We start from the raw sequence: 18,499 nt of genomic DNA, 5'->3' as shown, positions 1-18,499 counted from the left end.
CCAAGTATGAATCTACTCATTTCATTACCTCACCTAAGTATTTAATTTTTACTAGATTTTTACTGCTTGTCCACAAATTGCTATCTTCCTGCCCCTTGATTAGTCTACTAAGAAACACATGAGCTTGGCACACAGCAGTGGTGAGTCCAGTTGCCCTTGTTGGATTGGGATGCATGCCTCCAACTCATGGCCCAATGCTTCCCTTGCTGGGTTACACAGCCCTTTCTACCCTGGGTAGATCCTTCTGTTTAAGCAGTCTATATATATGGTCACTGGTATTTTACGAAGTGCATTTCAAAATAGCTAACTCTTAGGATGGATTTCGTGAAATAACGCTGGATTAAGATGAAGAGGGCCTTCCTTGATCCTCATGGTAAACAAAAGAGTTTGTAAAACTCTAATACCAGTATCTCTCCCTGAACAACAGCAACAAAGCAAAAAGGAAGCAAACACACCTGTGAAACTGTTGCCTATATAATCTCTTGTAGGATTCTGAGTATTTGATGGGATATGAATTTTTTCTTAGAAGGTTCCTATTTCAAGATTTAATAAAATTATATTTAAATGAGAAATCTTTACAAAGTAGTGGCTTTGAGTCCACTTGCTTCACTGCATATAGTACTATATTGTATTTTAAGTCCTGTCCAGCAATACATTTTTAAATTTTGGGCTTTTTAAAAATGGCACTTTGTTTCATTGGTCTTCTTTCTTTAAAAAAAAGAAAAAGAAAAAGAAAAAGCGAGTGCCAGTGGTACTAGGGTAGTGGAAACAGCAGCATACGGAGAGTCCAGAAACCTGGATTTGAGTCCAGTTCCATTGCGCTCACTAGTTGACCAGGGGCAAGTCGCTTTGAAATTTCTTGTCTCCGTTAGCCTCCTTGGGTATACAGTGACAATAACCGCATCTGCTATGTCTGCCTCACATGATGGTGGTTTGGCTCAAATGGAAGTTCAAACCAAAGAACTTCTTTTGTGGACATTTTAAACAGATGTCATATTACTGTGATTTATAAAAAGATTTCCAGTATTTTATAAAATCGAAACACACATAATGTGAGATAATTAAAATAGGTTTTCCTTCCATGTTACTAGGTTTATAAATGAACAGACATTTTAACAACAACAACCAAAAAATAGGTTTTCTGTCAACAGATGTGGCTATCAGGGAAGTGGGAGAGATGGCAGATCAGCTTTGTCTTGGAGAGCCCCCATGGTCCCCACCTTCCTCCTTGAGAGCTGTACTGTGTGGCAGACCTTTAAAAATGAGAGTACCATCAAAGCACCCTGCCTGCATCCTCAATCCTCTATAAATGGGGTTACAATCGTCTCTTTGCAGTTCCCTGTTAAAAAGAAAAACCGGCCAGGCGTGGTGGCTGACACCTGTAATCCCAGCACTTTGGGAGGCCGAGGCGGGCGGATCATCAGGTAAGAAGATTGAGACCATCCTGGCTAACACAGTGAAACCCCGTTTCTACTAAAAATACAAAAAAATTAGCCGGGCGTGGTAGCGGGCGCCTGTAGTCCCAGCTACTCGGGAGGCTGAGGCAAGAGAATGGCGTGAACCCAGGAGGCGGAGCTTGCAGTGAGCCGAGATCGCGCCACTGCACTCCAGCCTGGGTGACAGAGCGAGACTCCGTCTCAAAAAAAAAAAAAAAAAAAGAAAAAGAAAAACCTACTTAAACCCCTTGTGCTCTCTAATTGGAAAGCCATTGTTCAAGAGCAGCTTCCTTAATCAGAAAATGCAAATTTGATGTAACATATGCAACCATTGTTCCTGATATAAAGTTCTCATAAAAGCAAACTCCACAGAATGTGTTCACATATCTAAAAAAGATACTCCCGATAGTTGAAAAGGAAGCTCTCTTTGTCTTACTAACTACAAAGTAAAATGTACTAAGCCCACCTTTAGCGAGATGCTGTGCTGTCACCATTGTTGGTAAAGCCTTAAATGTTCAACGAGTAGGAATCTTCTATCTACAGGTTCTTTTTTTAAATCAGGCGGTGGGTACAAAAACATAGATAGAATTCATAAGAACTAGTATTTGTACAACAGGGTGATTACAGTCAACAATAATTTGTTGTACATTTAAAAATAACTAAAACAGTATAGCTGGAATGTTTGTAATGCAAAGAAATGATAAATGTTTGAGGTGATGGATACCCCATTTACCCTGATGTGATTATTATGCACTATATGCCTGTATCAGAATATTTCATGTACCCCATAAGTATATATACCTACTATGTACCCATAAAAATTAAAAATTAAATCAGGGGGAAAGGGCTTATTTCCTCAGCATACTCATACATCTCCTGTAGATGATGATGTTAGCCAGATAGTGATGGAAAACCAGTGATGTGTTGAGGATCTCAATATCTAATTTTCATGGAAATCATGTGGAAAGCTAATACTCATTTTTCTTTATGTAATTAAGCTTTGAAAAGGTAAGGGAGAGGCAAAGAAAGAATTCCTCGACGTCTTTGAGAGGATCTTCAATGCGCACACCTTGTTAACATATCTGGGTATCTGTGTGGGTTGGTTTGTGGGTCAAAAAACGAACAGCAATGAAAAAACGTACACAAAAAGGAGCCCCTTTTTTCCCTTTAATAACCAGCTGTGACTTTGGCCAGAAACTCGTCCTCTAAAATAGTTATATTGGCTGAAATTTGTCCTCTACAGTTTTGTAGAGATTTGCCCATATGTTAAAATAAGACATAGCTTATGCTGGTGGTCTCACAGTCAAATCAGAGTTTCACAGGAAGGAATTTTGCCTCCGAAACTCTAGTTTAGTGCTTTCCTTCTTGTGACATTGTTAGAATGCAAAGAAAATCATAAATTTACAGACTTTTTGAAGAAAACAAAAATCATTGAGAAAATATGTAAACTCTCTCAATTTCAGTGCTATCTCATAATAATCTTTTTTCCTTAGTCTTTGAGTGGGAAACCATCCTCCTTCTTGTCAAGGCTGATTCCTCCCCATGTGTCCTTGAGCCCACGTCTTCTTCCTCTGGTGCCTTTTTTCCCATGTTTCATACGATCTTTCACTGTATCATCAATATCTCCTTCCTTGCTACTTCCTTCTTTTCAAACTGAAAACGTACTTCTGTTTTCCATGTCTTAAAAAAAACAAAAACAGGCCAGGCGTGGTGGCTCACGCCTGTAATCCCAGCAATTTGGGAGGCTGAGGTGTGGGGATCACCTGAGGTCAGGAGTTCGAGACCAGCCTGGACAACATGGGGAAACCCCATCTCTACCAAAAATACAAAAATTTGTCGAGCATGATGGCGGCTGCCTGTAATCCCAGCTACTTGGGAGGCTGAGGCAGGAGAATCGCTTGAACCCAGGAGGCAGAGGTTGCAGTGAGCCAAGATCTCACCACTGTACTCCAGCCTCGGCAACAAGAGTGAAACTCCGTCTCAAAAACAAAACAAAACAAAACAAAACAAAACAGCCAGGCATGGTAGCTCATGCCTGTAATCCCAGCACTTTGGGAGGCCGAGATAAGCAGATCACCTGAGGTCAGGAGTTCAAGACTAGCCTGACCAACATGGAGAAACCCCCTCTCTACTAAAAATACAAAATTAGCCGGGCATGGTGGTGCGTGCCTGTAATCCCAGCTACTCGGGAGGCTGAGGCAGGAGAATTGCTTGAATCCAGGAGGCAGAGGTTGCGGTGAGCCGAGATTGTGCCATTGCGCTCCAGCCTGGGCAACGAGAGCGAAACTCAGTCTCAAAAAAAAAAAAAGAAAAGACAAGACAAGAAACCAAAATAGCAAATACCGGTACAGGTTATTACTCATATTTTTCTTGTCTTAACCACTAGCATTCTCACTTGCTCTTTGTAATAATAATTAGTTTGGTGTTCTCTCACTCTACTAAAGTTGCTACCTAAAACTGTCTGTAACATATCTTTTTTTTTTGAAGCAGTGTCTCACTCTGTCACCCAGGCTGGAGTGGAGTGCAGTGGCGTGATCTCGGCTCACTGCAACCTCCACCTCCCGGGTTCACGCCATTCTCCTGCCTCAGCCTCCTGAGTAGCTGGGACTACAGGTGCTCACCACCACACCTGGCTAATATTTTGTATTTTTAGTGGAGACGGGGTTTCACCGTGTTGGCCAGGGTGGTCTCGATCTCCTGACCTTGTGATCCGCCCGCCTCAGCCTCCCAAAGTGCTGGGATTACAGGCGTGAGCCACTGCGCCCAGCCTTCCTTTGTTTTTTTAATCTACTCTTTGAAAAAGCTGCACTCCATCCCAGGGTGGATGGAAAGGAGAAAGGCAGGCAATAACTTGTCCAAAATCACACAGGAGAGGCAGAATTCAAAGCCATCTAGGACTAAATGAGCAAGGGGAGGGGGCAGTAATGGTACTCAGAGAAAGCAGCTGCAGCTGGAGGAGAACTACCCCAGAGGAGCGTGGTCTTCATTAGAGGGCACGCCTACTACCAAACTATAGCCCAGGAGATAGGGAGTCAGGGGATAAAGGTCCCGAGCCCTCTTCCATCTGCCCTCCAATCTGTTACTGTTTCCCAATGGCTAAATCTAGTAGAAGCCACAGGGCAAGGAAACTTGTTGATTGAGTTCATAAAAGTCAGTCTCTTGGTCTTAGGAGGGTGTGAAAGGTAGAGTGTGAATTTGACTGAACTAATAAAAATTTTCCAGTTTAGAAATGGAATACAGGTAATCTGTCTTAGCCGTGTTGGGCTCAGATGGAGTCACAGGGAAAGACTGTGCCAATGACTAGGCAAAGAAAGCTTTGCATTGGCCTTTTAAGGCCAAAATCAATTAGGATGTCTGCCGTCAGCAGACAGAATGACGACAACTAATTCTTGAATCTTATTTTTAGCATTGGTGAAATATGCTATGAACAATAGATAGCATCTACTAAAAGGCAATCATTTCTCATTAGGATGAGGCAGAACAGATATTTCCATTTGGGGTACAGTGAGGTAATCTACTTGTTTCTTGGAAAAAGAATCAAGGGAGAAATCACTGCTGCAATGTTGTCATAGACAGAATGCCAGCCTGGAGCCTGTCAGAGGAAATAGAAGACACGAAAACTCCCTGGGAAGCAAAGTGCTTTTACCTTGAACATAACCAGAGCAGGTCACTTCACAGGCCGAATTAAGATGTATAATTTAGTGTGTGCCTCTGCAGAGCCGCTGCATTTGAGTCCAAGTAGAATGAGGCAATGCTGTTTGAAATAGTCCTGTGAACTCAGCATGGAATTGCAACGCCAGTGTATTTAACCCCAATGCACAGTGATTTCCTGTCCTTTTGCTTTTTTTCTCTTAGGACTTACTGCTCTTTTTCCTCTGGTTTCTTGGATGAAAAATATGTGTGATGATTCCACACTGCATTCTGACTTTCTAATGGGTTGTCACAGAGAAGAGTTTGCCCTGCTCTAAAGCCTTCTTCTGACATGGAACACTCTAGAGGGTTGAGGTTGAAGTTCATTTGCTCAGGGAAGATCCTTTTTTGTTGAAACAACCAGCTAGTCAACCTGGTTTGGCTCAGTCCTCCAGTTCCAATGAGCCTCCTGTGGGTTGTGGTTTTCATGTCAGTTCCATTTTCAAAGCTTTTGCAGTGTTCCATCCCATGTATGTGCCACCCAGTGGCCAGCCTAGGCCCTGGGAAGTTGTCTTATCTCTTCATTTTTCTTCAAAGCCCTTCGTATGGTGTTTAAGTTCAGATCCACAATCCACAGGCTGGGGTTAATTCAGGTATCCATGAACAACTTTATGGGTCACTTTCTAAGATCCTTCTCCATAATCTTCCCCATACTTGTGGGCTCTCTGAGGCTCTGATTTCAGTCCTCTAACTAGAAATCTAGGACTACTAACCCTCCAACTCTTTGGCTGCAAACTTCCTGCAACTCTGCCCACACCCGAAATCAACGAGAGGCAGAACAGAGTGAGAGAAAGAGAAACAGGGGTTTCCCCCCATACATCTTGGGACTACAGTTCCTCTAATCATAGAGAAATGTTCTCCTCCCTCAGAGTTTTAGGTGCCAACAAGAAAACTTCTTTCTATTCCTGATTCTGAATTACAGGACTCCTCCTATATCTTCTTCTGTTTGTGCTGATATTCACTGCCATGTTTCAGGCACATTCGAGTCCAGGCTTAGGGGCTACTGAAAGACAAAGTTGAGAAAGTTACCTGCTTTACAGTTGGGTGATACTTCAAAGCCTGGTCTTCCTCATCAACCTGCTTGTTACCATTTACTTTTAGAGTGTTCAAATAGCTGCTCCATGCATTTTATATTGGTGTTTTTTTTCTGTTGCATTCAGTGGGAGAGCTAGGATAGAGTGCACTTACTTTATCTTACATGGAATTGAAACACCTTATATACTGTATGATTCCTTCTAAATGTGTTAACTTTAGCCTAGATCTCATTCTCTATCCCTTTGCATCTAGCAGTGTTCTGGACATATTTGTTTGATTATTCCCCTGATACATCAAATTCAATATTTCCACAACTGAATTCATCTTCTTCCCCTGAAGCCTATTCCTCTTCGTGCATTTATCTTTGTGAATGGCACCACAATCTACCCAGTCACCTACATCTGAAATCATGAAAACAAATTCTTTCCTGTCACGCATATCCAATTAACCACCAGACCCTTTCAATTCTATCTTTTTATTTAATTTTTACTTATTTATTTAGAGACAGAGTCTCACTCTTTCACCCATGCTGGAGTGCAGTGGCACAATCTCGGCTCACTGCAGCCTAGATCTCCTGGGTTGAAGCAATTCTTATGCCTTAGCCACCCAAATAACTGGGATTATGGGCATGTGCCACCAAGCCTGTCTAATTTTTTCTGTATTTTTAGTAGAGATGGGGTTTTGCCATGTTGGTCAGGCTGGTCTTGAACTCAAGTGATCCACCCACCTCAGGCTCCCAAAGTGCTGGGATTATAGTCATGAGGCACCATGCCTGGCCTGAAATCTATCTTTTAAAATTGACCATCTCTTCTCCATCACATTGCTACTGCTTTGGTTTTGGCTATCGCTTCTTTCTGGAATACTGAAAGACCTTTCTAAGTGATTTATACCACTAGTCTTACCCCCTACTTGTCTAGTCTCTACTTTACTTCTGAAGTAATCTTTTTATAACAAGTATAAGTAAGTAGCTTAGGATTCTTCATTGGCTCCTATGGATCCTGGGATAGTGAAACTCCTTAGTCTAGTTCAGTACAAAGTTTCTTACAACATTCTGCTTCCCAGGGCCCAGAACAAAGGAACTGTAGTCCCAAGATCATGAGACAAACTCCCATTTCTTTTTTCTTCCTCTGTTCTGCTCCTCTTTGGTTCCGGACATGTGTACCACAAGTGTGGTAAGAGCATTCTATATGGAAGTTTCTGGGTGGATGAGGCAATAGTGTGAAGTTATTTTTTTTTTCTTTTTTTTGTAATAGTAGCTTTATGCCTTGCATTGTGGCTTTATTGCTATAAAATCCAATGTTATAATTTTCTAAACCTTGACTTGAGTTTCCCAACTGTGACTAACATATAGAGTTCTAACCGTGACATTTTCTCCATTTACATAACCAAGACTTATAAAGACCAGGGGAAAAAAGTACTTAATCCTGTAAACAGGCACTACATGTCTGTAATTCTCATAAAGGATATAGCCTTTATGTCAGTCCTTCTCTTCTTTTATTTCTAAATTAGAATCTTCATTGAGTTTTTACTGCCTATACCAGCTGTAGTGAACTCCTGGTGCCCTTTTTCTAGACTTTATTGTTTAAGGGATGACCTTAGGGAGCAGCACTTTACCTGATCAGACATGTTGAAGCTCTCCAATGAGTGTGGTTTTTGTTTCTTTCTTTCTTTCTTTTTTTTTTTTTTGAAAGACAGGGTCTTGCTCTGTCACTTAGGCTGGAGTACAGTGGTGCAGTGGCACAATCTCAGTCCACTGCAGCTTCAACCTCGCAGGCGATCCCCTTGCCTCAGCCTCACTAGCAGCTGGGAGTACAGGCTTGCACCACATTCCCAGCTAATTTTCTTTTTTTTTGTGGAAACAAGCTTTCACTATGTTCCCCAGACTGGTCTCAAATTCCTGAGCTCAAGCAACCTCCCGCCTTGGCCTCCCAACGTGCTGGGATTACAGGGGTGAGCTGCTGCGCCTGGCCTCCGTGAGCGTTAAAATAGCAAGATGTGAGACATTGTTAAGAAATTATGTAACACCAAGTTAACAAAAAAACAAAAAACAAAAAACAACAACAAAAAAAACCTCCTCTATTCAAATTAGATGGAAAACCAATTTGTTAGTAGAAGGCAGTAGGTGAAGAGCAACATGACCTATGAAGCAATGTAGTGAGAGAGATCTGGGTTTGAAACTTGCATATTCTGAGCCATATTCCCTTAGACAAGTTCCTTTATCTCTGAATTTCAGTTTCCTCATCTGTAAAATGGAGATGTACTGATTCCATGAGATAACAAAATGAAAATATAAGTGTATATGTGCTCAGTATATGCAAATTCCCTCTCTTAGGGAATAGAATATGCAGTCATATTCCTATTTGAAATTACAGCATAAACTGTGACTTTGAACAGATTCTGAATTTTTTTTTTTTTTTTTTTTGAGATGGAGTCTCACTCTGTCACCAGGCTGGAGTGCAGTGGCGCGATGTCAGCTCACTGCAACCTTGGCCTCCTGGGTTCAAGGGATTCTCGTGCCTCGGCTACTTTTTGTATTTTTAGTAGAGACGGGGTTTACCACGTTGGCCAGGCTGGTGTTGATCTCCTGACCTGGTGATCTGCCCGCCTCGGCCTCCTGACTAGCTAGGATTATAGGCATGCGCCACCACACACAGCTAATTTTTGTATTTTTAGTAGAGACGGGGTTTACCATGTTGGCCAGGCTGGTGTCGATCTCCTGACCTGGTGATCTGCCCGCCTCAGCCTCCCAAAGTGCTGGGATTACAGGCGTGAGCCACCATACCCAGCCAATTCTGAAAATTTTTAACACTCCTCCCCCAACATCACACACTACTCCTAATCCATGGGAATTGAGGAGATAAGAAGAGCTAGAGGAAAATGATGCTTGAAGAGAGAGGAGAGCATTCTATTTTTCCAAAACTCAGCATAGCTCATCTGCTGCTTCCCTTCAGTTTGTCTGAGAATTCATTAATTGAACTCCTAATGCTTAGTGCTCAGCGGATATTGACAGCTTTGCAATTGCTTTTATTACTGATTATTATAAATTACACAATAAGAGACTACCTCCTAAGTGAGTTCTTGGACAAATGCAGAGAGTTTTTACCAATAATTATTAAGTATCCCTACACATGTGCATCTTTAGAAACTGCTAGCAATAAGCATTTTAGAAAAGTTTTAAAAATACGGCCGGGAGCAGTGGCTCACACCTATAATCCCAGCACTCTGAGAAGCTGAAGTGGGAGGATCACTTGAGTCCAAGATTTCCAGACCAGCCTGGGAAACATGGCAAAAGGCTGTTTCTACAAAAAAAAAAATACAAAAAAACTAGCTGGGTGGTGGTGGCACGTGCCTGTAGTCCCACCTACTCGGGAGGCTGAGGCGGGAGGATCACTTGAGCCTAGGATGTTGAGACCGTAGTGAGCCATGTTTGCACCACTGTACTCCAGCCTAAGCGACAGAGCAAGAACCCATCTAAAAATAAAAAATAAAAAAACCCAAAAAACTACTTGAGTGAGAACAGCCCCATATACAATTGTGAAAGAGGCAAGGCCTCTCCTGGTCTCCTGGCATTCTGGTTTGACCAGATATCTGCAATTTTCATAACCGTCATTTTATCACTCTTAATTTTCTCTCTCTTCCTCAAGGAGTTACTTTTACCAGACTCTTCCTCCTTTCTCTCTTCCTTCACTCAAAATATACTTTTATGTAGCTTTTTTGCTATTTAGAAGCAGTTAGAAAAAAACCTGAGGAAAATAATTCACTAAAGATATCAAGGGCTAATGAATAGTTATTGTGTTATCATTCCCAGGGTGTGGGCGGTGCTTGTTTTAAGCAAGGAAGGCTTGAAGACTGGGCAATAGCTTAAGAAACTAGAAATATAGAGTTTGTGTGTGGGGATGGTAGCCACAGAGACATTTCTGAGGTCCCTCATATCATACAAGGAAGCAGCCACCTTCACTAATTATGTGACATTTCAGCCATTTCTGTGGTGACATCATTGAAAAATCTGTACAGGGCCAGCCGTTCCTTATAGATTTTTTGCTGTTCCTCTGCCATTCCATTTGGCTTCGAATAGACAACAGGAAGGAAAAAAGAAGGCAATACAACAACAAAAAATAAATAAAAAAGAAGACAGCAAAACTTGATTAAGACTTGAGTTATTTAAATTTTAAACTTTTACATTGAAATTTTTACTGTTGACGCCAAATTTGGGGCCTAAGATCTTTCCTCACATTGTGTTTTAAGTTGAATCGATAATTTGAGCTCAGATCTTGAAGGTGGTTTTTAGAGGGTAAAAAGGCTTGATCGATCTATCTTTGCAAAGTAATATTCCAAATATGAGTTGTGAAAATGGCTGTGTTTTCTAAGGATCTCAAAGCCCCCTAGATAAGGACTTTTGGGAGTTATGATAGCTCTATTTTACAGAAGAACATAAACCAAGCTCTAGAGAAGTTGAGAGACCTGATCCAGGCTGCACAGTGAGTCCCCATGTAGGGAAAGGGAACTTTTGTCCTGGGGGTGAAATGAGAGGACTTTCCCATCTCTCAGTTATACAAAAGTTCTACTGATCAGGAGTCGGGTGGGAGTGAGGAAGAGATTGAAATCTGGCTGTTGTCTGATTCCTTGAGTTGTTGAGGTCAGCCAGAGAGGAAGGATAAGTCATGGTTATGCTTTGATTTTATGTTGGTGTGTGATTTATGCACTCTGTTAGACAAGCTGCTTTCTTCCCCTGTTCCTCTAACAGGCAGTCTCATTGCTGGAGATGACTGTCAGCTGCTTTCTCTGCATAGCCACCATCACATGCCTCACCACTGGAGCCTGGGAAGCCTGACCACAAACCGGCATCTCCAAGGCATGAATAATTAGGTAGGCATAATGGAAGGCACTCATTGTACCCTCCAATTGCATAAGCCCATTACGGAACTCTGCTACATCAGCTTCTGTCTTCCAAAGGGGGAAGTCAGAGGATTTTCATACAAGGGCACTGTAACTCTAGACAGATCCAATAAAGGTTTTCATAACTGCTACCAAGTCAGGGAGGAATCAGACATCATCAGCCTCAGCCAGGAGCCGGACGAACATCCAGGCGACATATTTTTCAAGCAGACTCCCACGAAAGACATTCTAACTGAGCTGTACAAACTCACAACAGAGAGGGAGAGACTGCTAACCAATCTCCTGAGCTCAGACCACATCCTGGGGATCACGATGGGGAACCAGGAGGGGAAGCTGCAAGAGCTGTCCGTGAGCCTGGCCCCCGAGGATGACTGTTTCCAGAGTGCTGGTGACTGGCAGGGAGAGCTCCCCGTGGGCCCTCTCAATAAGAAGAGCACCCACGGGAACAAAAAGCCTCGGAGGTCTGGTGGAAGGAGAGAGAGCTTTGGGGCCCTCCCACAGAAGAGGACCAAAAGAAAAGGGCGTGGAGGCCGAGAATCAGCTCCTCTGATGGGCAAGGACCAGATCTGTTCCAGCCACTCCCTTCCTCTTTCTAGAACAAGGCCTAACCTTTGGGTACTAGAGGAGAAAGGAAATCTGCTCCCAAATGGGGCACCTGCCTCCTCCCTGCAGAGGAGAGAGAGCTGCCCCCCAGATATTCCCAAGACGCCAGACACAGACCTTGGCTTTGGGAGCTTTGAGACGGCTTTCAAGGACACTGGGCTTGGAAGAGAAGTGCTGCCCCCTGACTGCAGCTCCACAGAGGCAGGAGGGGATGGCATTCGGAGGCCGCCGAGCGGGCTGGAGCATCAGCCAACAGGTTCGTCTGAAAGTCACCAGGACCCTGAGAAGCATCCAGAGGCAGAAAAGGATGAGATGGAGAAGCCGGCTAAGCGGACTTGCAAGCAGAAACCTGTCTCCAAAGTGGTGGCCAAAGTTCAGGACCTGTCCTCCCAGGTACAAAGAGTAGTTAAAACGCATTCTAAGGGTAAGGAGACGATTGCCATTCGCCCAGCAGCCCACGCTGAGTTTGTACCCAAAGCCGACTTGCTCACCCTCCCGGGAGCTGAGGCTGGGGCTCACGGTTCCAGGCGGCAGGGCAAGGAGCGGCAAGGGGATGGGTCATCGCAGTCGCCAGCCGGGGAAACAGCCTCCGTTTCTAGTGTGTCGGCCAGTGCCGAGGGGGCCGTGAACAAGGTCCTCCTGAAGGTGATAGAGAGTGAGAAGTTAGATGAAGCCCCTGAGGGGAAAAGACTGGGCTTCCCTGTCCACACGAGTGTCCCCCACACTCGCCCAGAAACGAGAAACAAGAGGAGAGCCGGGTTGCCCCTTGGTGGCCACAAGTCCTTGTTTCTGGATCTGCCCCACAAAGTAGGTCCTGACTCCTCACAACCCAGAGGTGATAAGAAGAAGCCATCCCCACCAGCACCGGCAGCTCTCGGCAAGGTGTTTAATAATTCAGCCTCGCAGTCCAGCACACACAAACGGACGTCACCTGTTCCCTCGCCTCTGTCTCCAAGGCTCCCCAGCCCTCAGCAGCATCACAGGATCCTCCGGCTCCCTGCATTGCCTGGTGAGAGGGAAGCTGCTCTTAATGACTCTCCTGGTAGAAAGAGCCGTGTCTTCTCTGGGTGCGTCTCTGCTGACACCTTGGAGCCACCATCCTCTGCAAAGGTCACGGAGACCAAAGGAGCCAGCCCGGCCTTCCTCAGAGCAGGCCAACCTCGGTTGGTGCCTGGGGAACCTTTGGAAAAGAGCTTGGGGCCAGGGAAGACCACAGCTGAGCCCCAGCACCAGTCACCTCCAGGTTAGTCTCTGTTTAAGATGCTTTGAATCTATTCTTGGCTGATTGGGGAACTATCAGTCTGCCTGTGCTACTTAGAAACTGACTGATTAACAATGGACCAAAATTCCTAGGCCTATTAGTTCACTTCGTAGCAAGAAAACGGGGAGTGGAACAGGGGGGTGTGGAGATGATGAGGATGGTTTTGACCTAGTGGTTCAGAGGTATAGTTGCTTCCAGGACTTTGTGAATGTCTTTTATTTCTTTCTTTCTTTTTTTGTTTTTTTTTTTTTTGGCATCCTCTAAAGTTACTTCTGTGGTTGCGTAACAGTGACTCTCAAAGGAAAACAGGAACAGGCAGAGAGAAGTGGTAACTTGTCCCTGCCTTTGATGGTAACACTGGGTAATTGGCCTCTTGACCTAAATTCTGCCATTCACGCTGCTGGAGTCATTCTAGGGATTCTCTAAGCAGAAGTGCAAAAGTACGCTGTGTCTTCACTTATGTCTGTAGTTAGAGGTTTTTGTGTGTTTGTTTTTAGTAATCATCTCGATAAGTGCTATTATTTTATGACAAAAACTTTTGTGTTTTAACAGAACAGGAATGAATTCAGTCTAATTTGAAGAAACATGGTTCAAAGTTTTCTTTTTTTACAGTTTTTAAATTTCCCAAATAAGCACAAATTGACTTTATTCCGTAGGTATCTTTTACTTATGGGTTGTTACTGTTACTGGTATAGCATCATTTCTTATGTAAAAGGTGCTGAAGAGCTCATTTGACTTACATACTTAATGTGATTTAAAATGTTACATGAAAATAATTTTGTGGATTCAATAGGACCAAAAAAGACTGTGTAAAAGAAGCACCGCTCTGGTATTCATTACATTTTCTAGGCTGTTGTGGCCAGAATCTCAGGGTTTTATATGCCATTGTGCAGGTTATGTGTTCTTTTTCAGAGCTCCTCTAACAGCATGTGGGCAATGCTTTTTCTAGGGAATAGCTCCTAATATGATAGACAGTCTCTTACAGGTTAGAGCAAACAGCAAGTGCAATTTTTGAGATAAAAAATATCTATCTAGGGAAGAGGAGCTTCAAAGCTTTTTGGTCATTTTGAACTTGTGAAATTTTATAAATCTCTCTAGATCATTGATCCAGGGGGTAGAGCTTTAAAAATGTGGTAAATGCTTTTCATCTTGTTTTTTGCAATAAATCTTGTTTTGATAAGATTTTCTACTTTCATAACCAATATGCTTCACCAGGAAAGTCACAGAATCGTAGATTTTATATCACGTAGTGCAGAACCCTAGTGATGAAAATTCTTTCTCCTGTCGGATGCTGAGGACTTAGAAACACTTGACAAGGAAACTCTCTGAGATTATTAAGAGAGAGATTTCAGGAGGCAAGAGTGTAGAATATCTTAGCTGCCTTAACTCCAAAAACTGCAGAAACTGTGCATTAAATACATTGCTCTTTAGTAAATCCTCTTTTTCCTCAATGTAGGATTATCTTATTATTTTGCCCTTTTTCTATTTGAAAAATATCATAAAAGCTCCAGTGTATCTGGATCAAGGCAGGCACACAGAGCACATTCAGTTTCTGTTGGAGACTGACCGTGAGCCCACTGAGTGACAAGTTGAATGGATGATCACATGTTCCTTTGGCCTCTCCGTGCAATCACTCAACATTCCCTTTACTTTGGCCTCAGCCTTCCATTGGGATCTTCAGCAGCACTTTCAGGAACCAGTCATAAGAACTGTAAGCATCTCCTGTGCTTCTAACCTTATAAAAGAAGAAGCTGGAAAAGGGAAGGAGAGTAGAAGTGGGTAAGAGCTTTTTTTGATATGGGTAACTTCTCTACTGTGGAGACTTCCTATAGGGCCTCCAGCCATTACCTCCTATTGGCCCTACTTTGAAAGGCATGAGGGAGGGAGTTCCCCAGATAGTACCTTTGATTTGTATCCTCTGTCTAGTTCCCTTTTCTCTCTTGATTTTCCCTTTCCTGTCGCCGTGAGTCCTCTTTATATTCTGAACCCTTCAGTGACTCCCTGCAGCTGGGAAGCCCATACAGGGAGAAGTTTCCTGCTTCCAGCTACCTTTGTCTTTCACTTCATTTTTCTTCCCACCTAAACCCAGAAGAGGGCTCAGAGAGTTGCCAGCAGTCCAGAAAGAGGGGTGAATAATTCATTTACCATCACACTACAGTGTCCCTTTATCTGAACCCAACTCCCACCTTTCTCCCAGGTTAGCTATTAACCAGATTAAGTTTATGGTCTGTGGACATTTATTTCCTGTGGAAATAACATCTAGGTATTTTTATTGAAGTGATGTCATTAAGATTATTGAAAGCTCTCATTAACTGCTTAAGAAAGAGATTAAGTCTGGCAAAAGTAATCAGATCTGTTTCCAGTTGGAAGACTCTTCAATGTTAGAGGCAAGTAGTAATTCCCAGGAACCAGTGAAACCCGCTTATCCTTGTTACAAGACTAAGCAGTTAAAGCTGACATTACCATTCATGCAGGATGTAGCATAAGGATATCACAGAGGCCAGCGATGCACCTTCTGTTGGGTTTGTAATTTCTTAACTTCTCATTTCAAGGATGATGCATGGGAATCTCCATTATCACCACATAGTGGTGATAAAATAGAAAATATACTAACAAGAACTGGTAGTCAGGTTTTTCTTCTCCTGCCTCCTCCCACCGCCAACCTGGAGATTGGTTTTATAGTATTTTATTTGGCGGGTGGAGACTGATGTGGAATGTTCCCAAGCCTTTGTGGAGTATGGTCTTCCCCCAAACCTTGAGGAACTCTAGTTGTGCTAGCCTGCAAAGCAGTGTCCTTGGGGCTTGGTGCTAGGATTCCTTTCTGTTTTGCTTGCTTTCATTTACCTTTGATTCAAAGTAAACCCTTTTAGTGCCAGAAGAATCACAGGGAGCTTGGTTCACCATACTTGGGAAATGCCCAATCTTTAGTATGCTCTTGAGTAATCCTGTGGTTGTTTTCCTTTGATTGAAGTCACTGATGTGGTGATGGAAGCATATGCTCCAGGCATTGTTCTTCCTGATATTGAGAACTGAGAATCTCTTGATCAATTCTTGTGCCCATGAAAATATGTAATTAATGTCAACTTATTAAGACTTAAGAGGCATACATGAAATAAATTTTATTTACATGTGTAAACCCCTAATACTACTGTCAAAGCTTTGATTTTCTCTGTGGATATACATTATGGGAAGTAAATATAAACTCTTCCCATATTAATATTAAGGTTTGATGCAATTCCAATAAAATTGTAAAGAAGCGTCACAACATTAATAGACATATGCAGCCATTTAAGGTTACTACAGAAAGTATGTAGTACAAAGAAAATTATCTAAAATTAATGGAGGGAAAATAGGACTCAAAACTTGCATCAGCCATATTCTACCCATATAAAACAAATACAGGAATTAAGTTGACATAAAGTATGTTGCTATGCACTTTTGAGAAAGTAATAGGATCCCAATTAAAACTCTGTGTAACTATGACCTGGCAATCCCACTTTTAGGAATTTAGCTTACATAAATATATGTACCAATAAGAAATTAGGCATAAGGATGTTTATTGCAGCATTGTCTGTAGTGGCAAAAAATAGCTAGAAAAAATTTGAATGTCCATCATTAGAGAAATGGTTAAATAAATGATTGTGCATTTATGCTCTGTAATATTATGAGGCTGTTCAGAGTACTGATCTAGATTTGTATCTATTTGAGTTATAAAATAATACATAAAATGCTCTCAGGTTTTGTAAAACAACTATCACCCCTCCCAATATATAAATATATATGTTTGGTACAGGTTCGAATATCATGGAGATGAGTGTGGAAGAACACTGGCCAGGCTGTTAACATTCCTTATTGAGGGTCAAGGCAGTGGAGGTGGGGAATGAAGTGAAAGAGAAAGATGCGGAAGCATTGGAGAAAGGCATTAATTTTATTTCTCTTTACATATTTTTATATTGTTTCTCTGGTTGTAGTGAATATGTTACTTTTATGATTCTTCAAGAGTGATTTAACTACTTTTATTTTTTAAGAAAAAAACAAATTCACCACCTAGAGTGCTTGTGTGTGGGGTCGGGGGTGGGGAGTACAATTATAGCTAAAGTACACTTTTCTATGTTTTCCCCATGTCCTTTGAGGCAAGAATTTTAGCATTGAGAATATATCATTGTTACAAGGGGAAATGTAGGTTGTTAGAGAGCTGTAAAAGCCATGCTCAAAAAGCACTAGTCCAGGAGGTAGGGATAGGATGAGGATAGAGCATAATCCAGAAACCAACGGAAGAAAGCAATTCAGAGAGGCCCCTGGATTACTCACAGTCCTGAGAGGAAACAGATACCTGCAAGGCTGAAGGCGCAAGGGAAGGCGTGGTCACTGGAGCCCAGACAGGGGAGATTAATGGAGGGGACCCTCTGTCAGGAACAGTGGTTTCTGGTAGAGACACCCAGCGGAGAGGAAGCTGTGGGGATAAATATCCTGGCCTCACCCTCCTCTGGACCACTTCCTGTAAACCTCCTCTAACTGAACCAACCAGAAAGCGAGTGTAAAGGAGCCAAGCCAAGGGCTGTGGTCTACGGGGTCAGCCCTCCAGGGCCAAGAGCAGGTTGAGAAAAATGGAGAGTGGATCTGGAGGAGCCAATGGGAGTCTGGATGAGGGGGATGAATTATGCCATAAAGAACAGGAGAATACTGTTGCTTCTAACCCTCTTTGAGGGAGTTACTTCGGTAGAATGACGTCTATGAGTAGATTATAAGAGGCTGAAGATGAGTAGGTGATAAGGAAGTGGAAGTAGTGGCTACTGTTTTTTCCCTCCGATTTATTAGTGAATGGATGTGAAAGATGGGATGGAATTTTAAATGAGCAACAGGGGAAAGAAGAATGTGTGTTTATGTGGTATATGGGTATATGTTTTGTTATAGAACAGTGGTAATCTTAATACTTAAATGATTGTTACAGTGTTTTATTTCTTTCTCATGTGACCTTTCTCCTCTAAATTTGATTAGGTTGACCATCTTTTTATTGTTAAAAGTTCATACAAAGAGAAAGTGAATTAGAAGTCCTGGTAATATGATTTTTAGTCCATGGATTCAGAAACAATATTTTTTTTTCAAAAAACAACACACAAAGCTCTTAAAATTTAACAATGTTTGAGATCCCATTGTGCCTGCTTGCTTTTTGTGTAAAGCATAAAGAGAATTTTAAAGAGTGCCTTTTCCAATGATCTCAAATAAGAATAGCTCATTGGCATGTGAAATACGAAATAAATGTTCCACTAATGAACAATTTGTATTTTAAGGTCAGTTTCTATATAAAATAAATGAGTATTTTTCTCATTTGTTTTGCTTTTTAAAGGGGAATGTGATTTAAAGGCCAGGACCATGGCCAGAATCTGATGTTTTAAAATCCCAAGCCAGCTCTATGCCTGTGCATTTTTCCCCAGATTAAGATTGAATTATGCTTTGAGGATAACACCTTCCACTGGATTGCTTTTCACTTGTCTCTATTTTTGGATTCAGAGTACAAGATATAAAGCAAGGGTGGCAGTCTGTGGCCTTTGGCTATATGCACAGCCTTCCGAAATAA

General features: G+C 42.3%; 1 protein-coding gene across 2 annotated transcripts in view; it reads left to right on the top strand.

Annotated features, from left to right (window-relative positions):
- The window catches only part of FMN1 (formin 1), a 431,150-nt gene that overhangs the window by 27,571 nt on the left and 385,080 nt on the right, over window positions 1-18,499 (top strand). For both annotated transcript variants that reach the window (XM_055098140.2, XM_063596522.1), the window contains 2 exons: window positions 1,336-1,424; window positions 10,906-12,903. In XM_055098140.2, the coding sequence (XP_054954115.2) occupies window positions 11,037-12,903 (1,867 nt within the window). In that variant the 5' untranslated portion in view covers window positions 1,336-1,424; window positions 10,906-11,036. The remainder of the gene's footprint in view (window positions 1-1,335; window positions 1,425-10,905; window positions 12,904-18,499) is intronic.

Source organism: Pan paniscus, chromosome 16 (assembly GCF_029289425.2).
Source record: "Pan paniscus chromosome 16, NHGRI_mPanPan1-v2.0_pri, whole genome shotgun sequence".
Classification (NCBI taxonomy): domain Eukaryota; kingdom Metazoa; phylum Chordata; class Mammalia; order Primates; family Hominidae; genus Pan; species Pan paniscus.
Note: the sequence above shows the minus strand (reverse complement) of the source record. Positions and strands in the feature narration are given on the sequence as shown.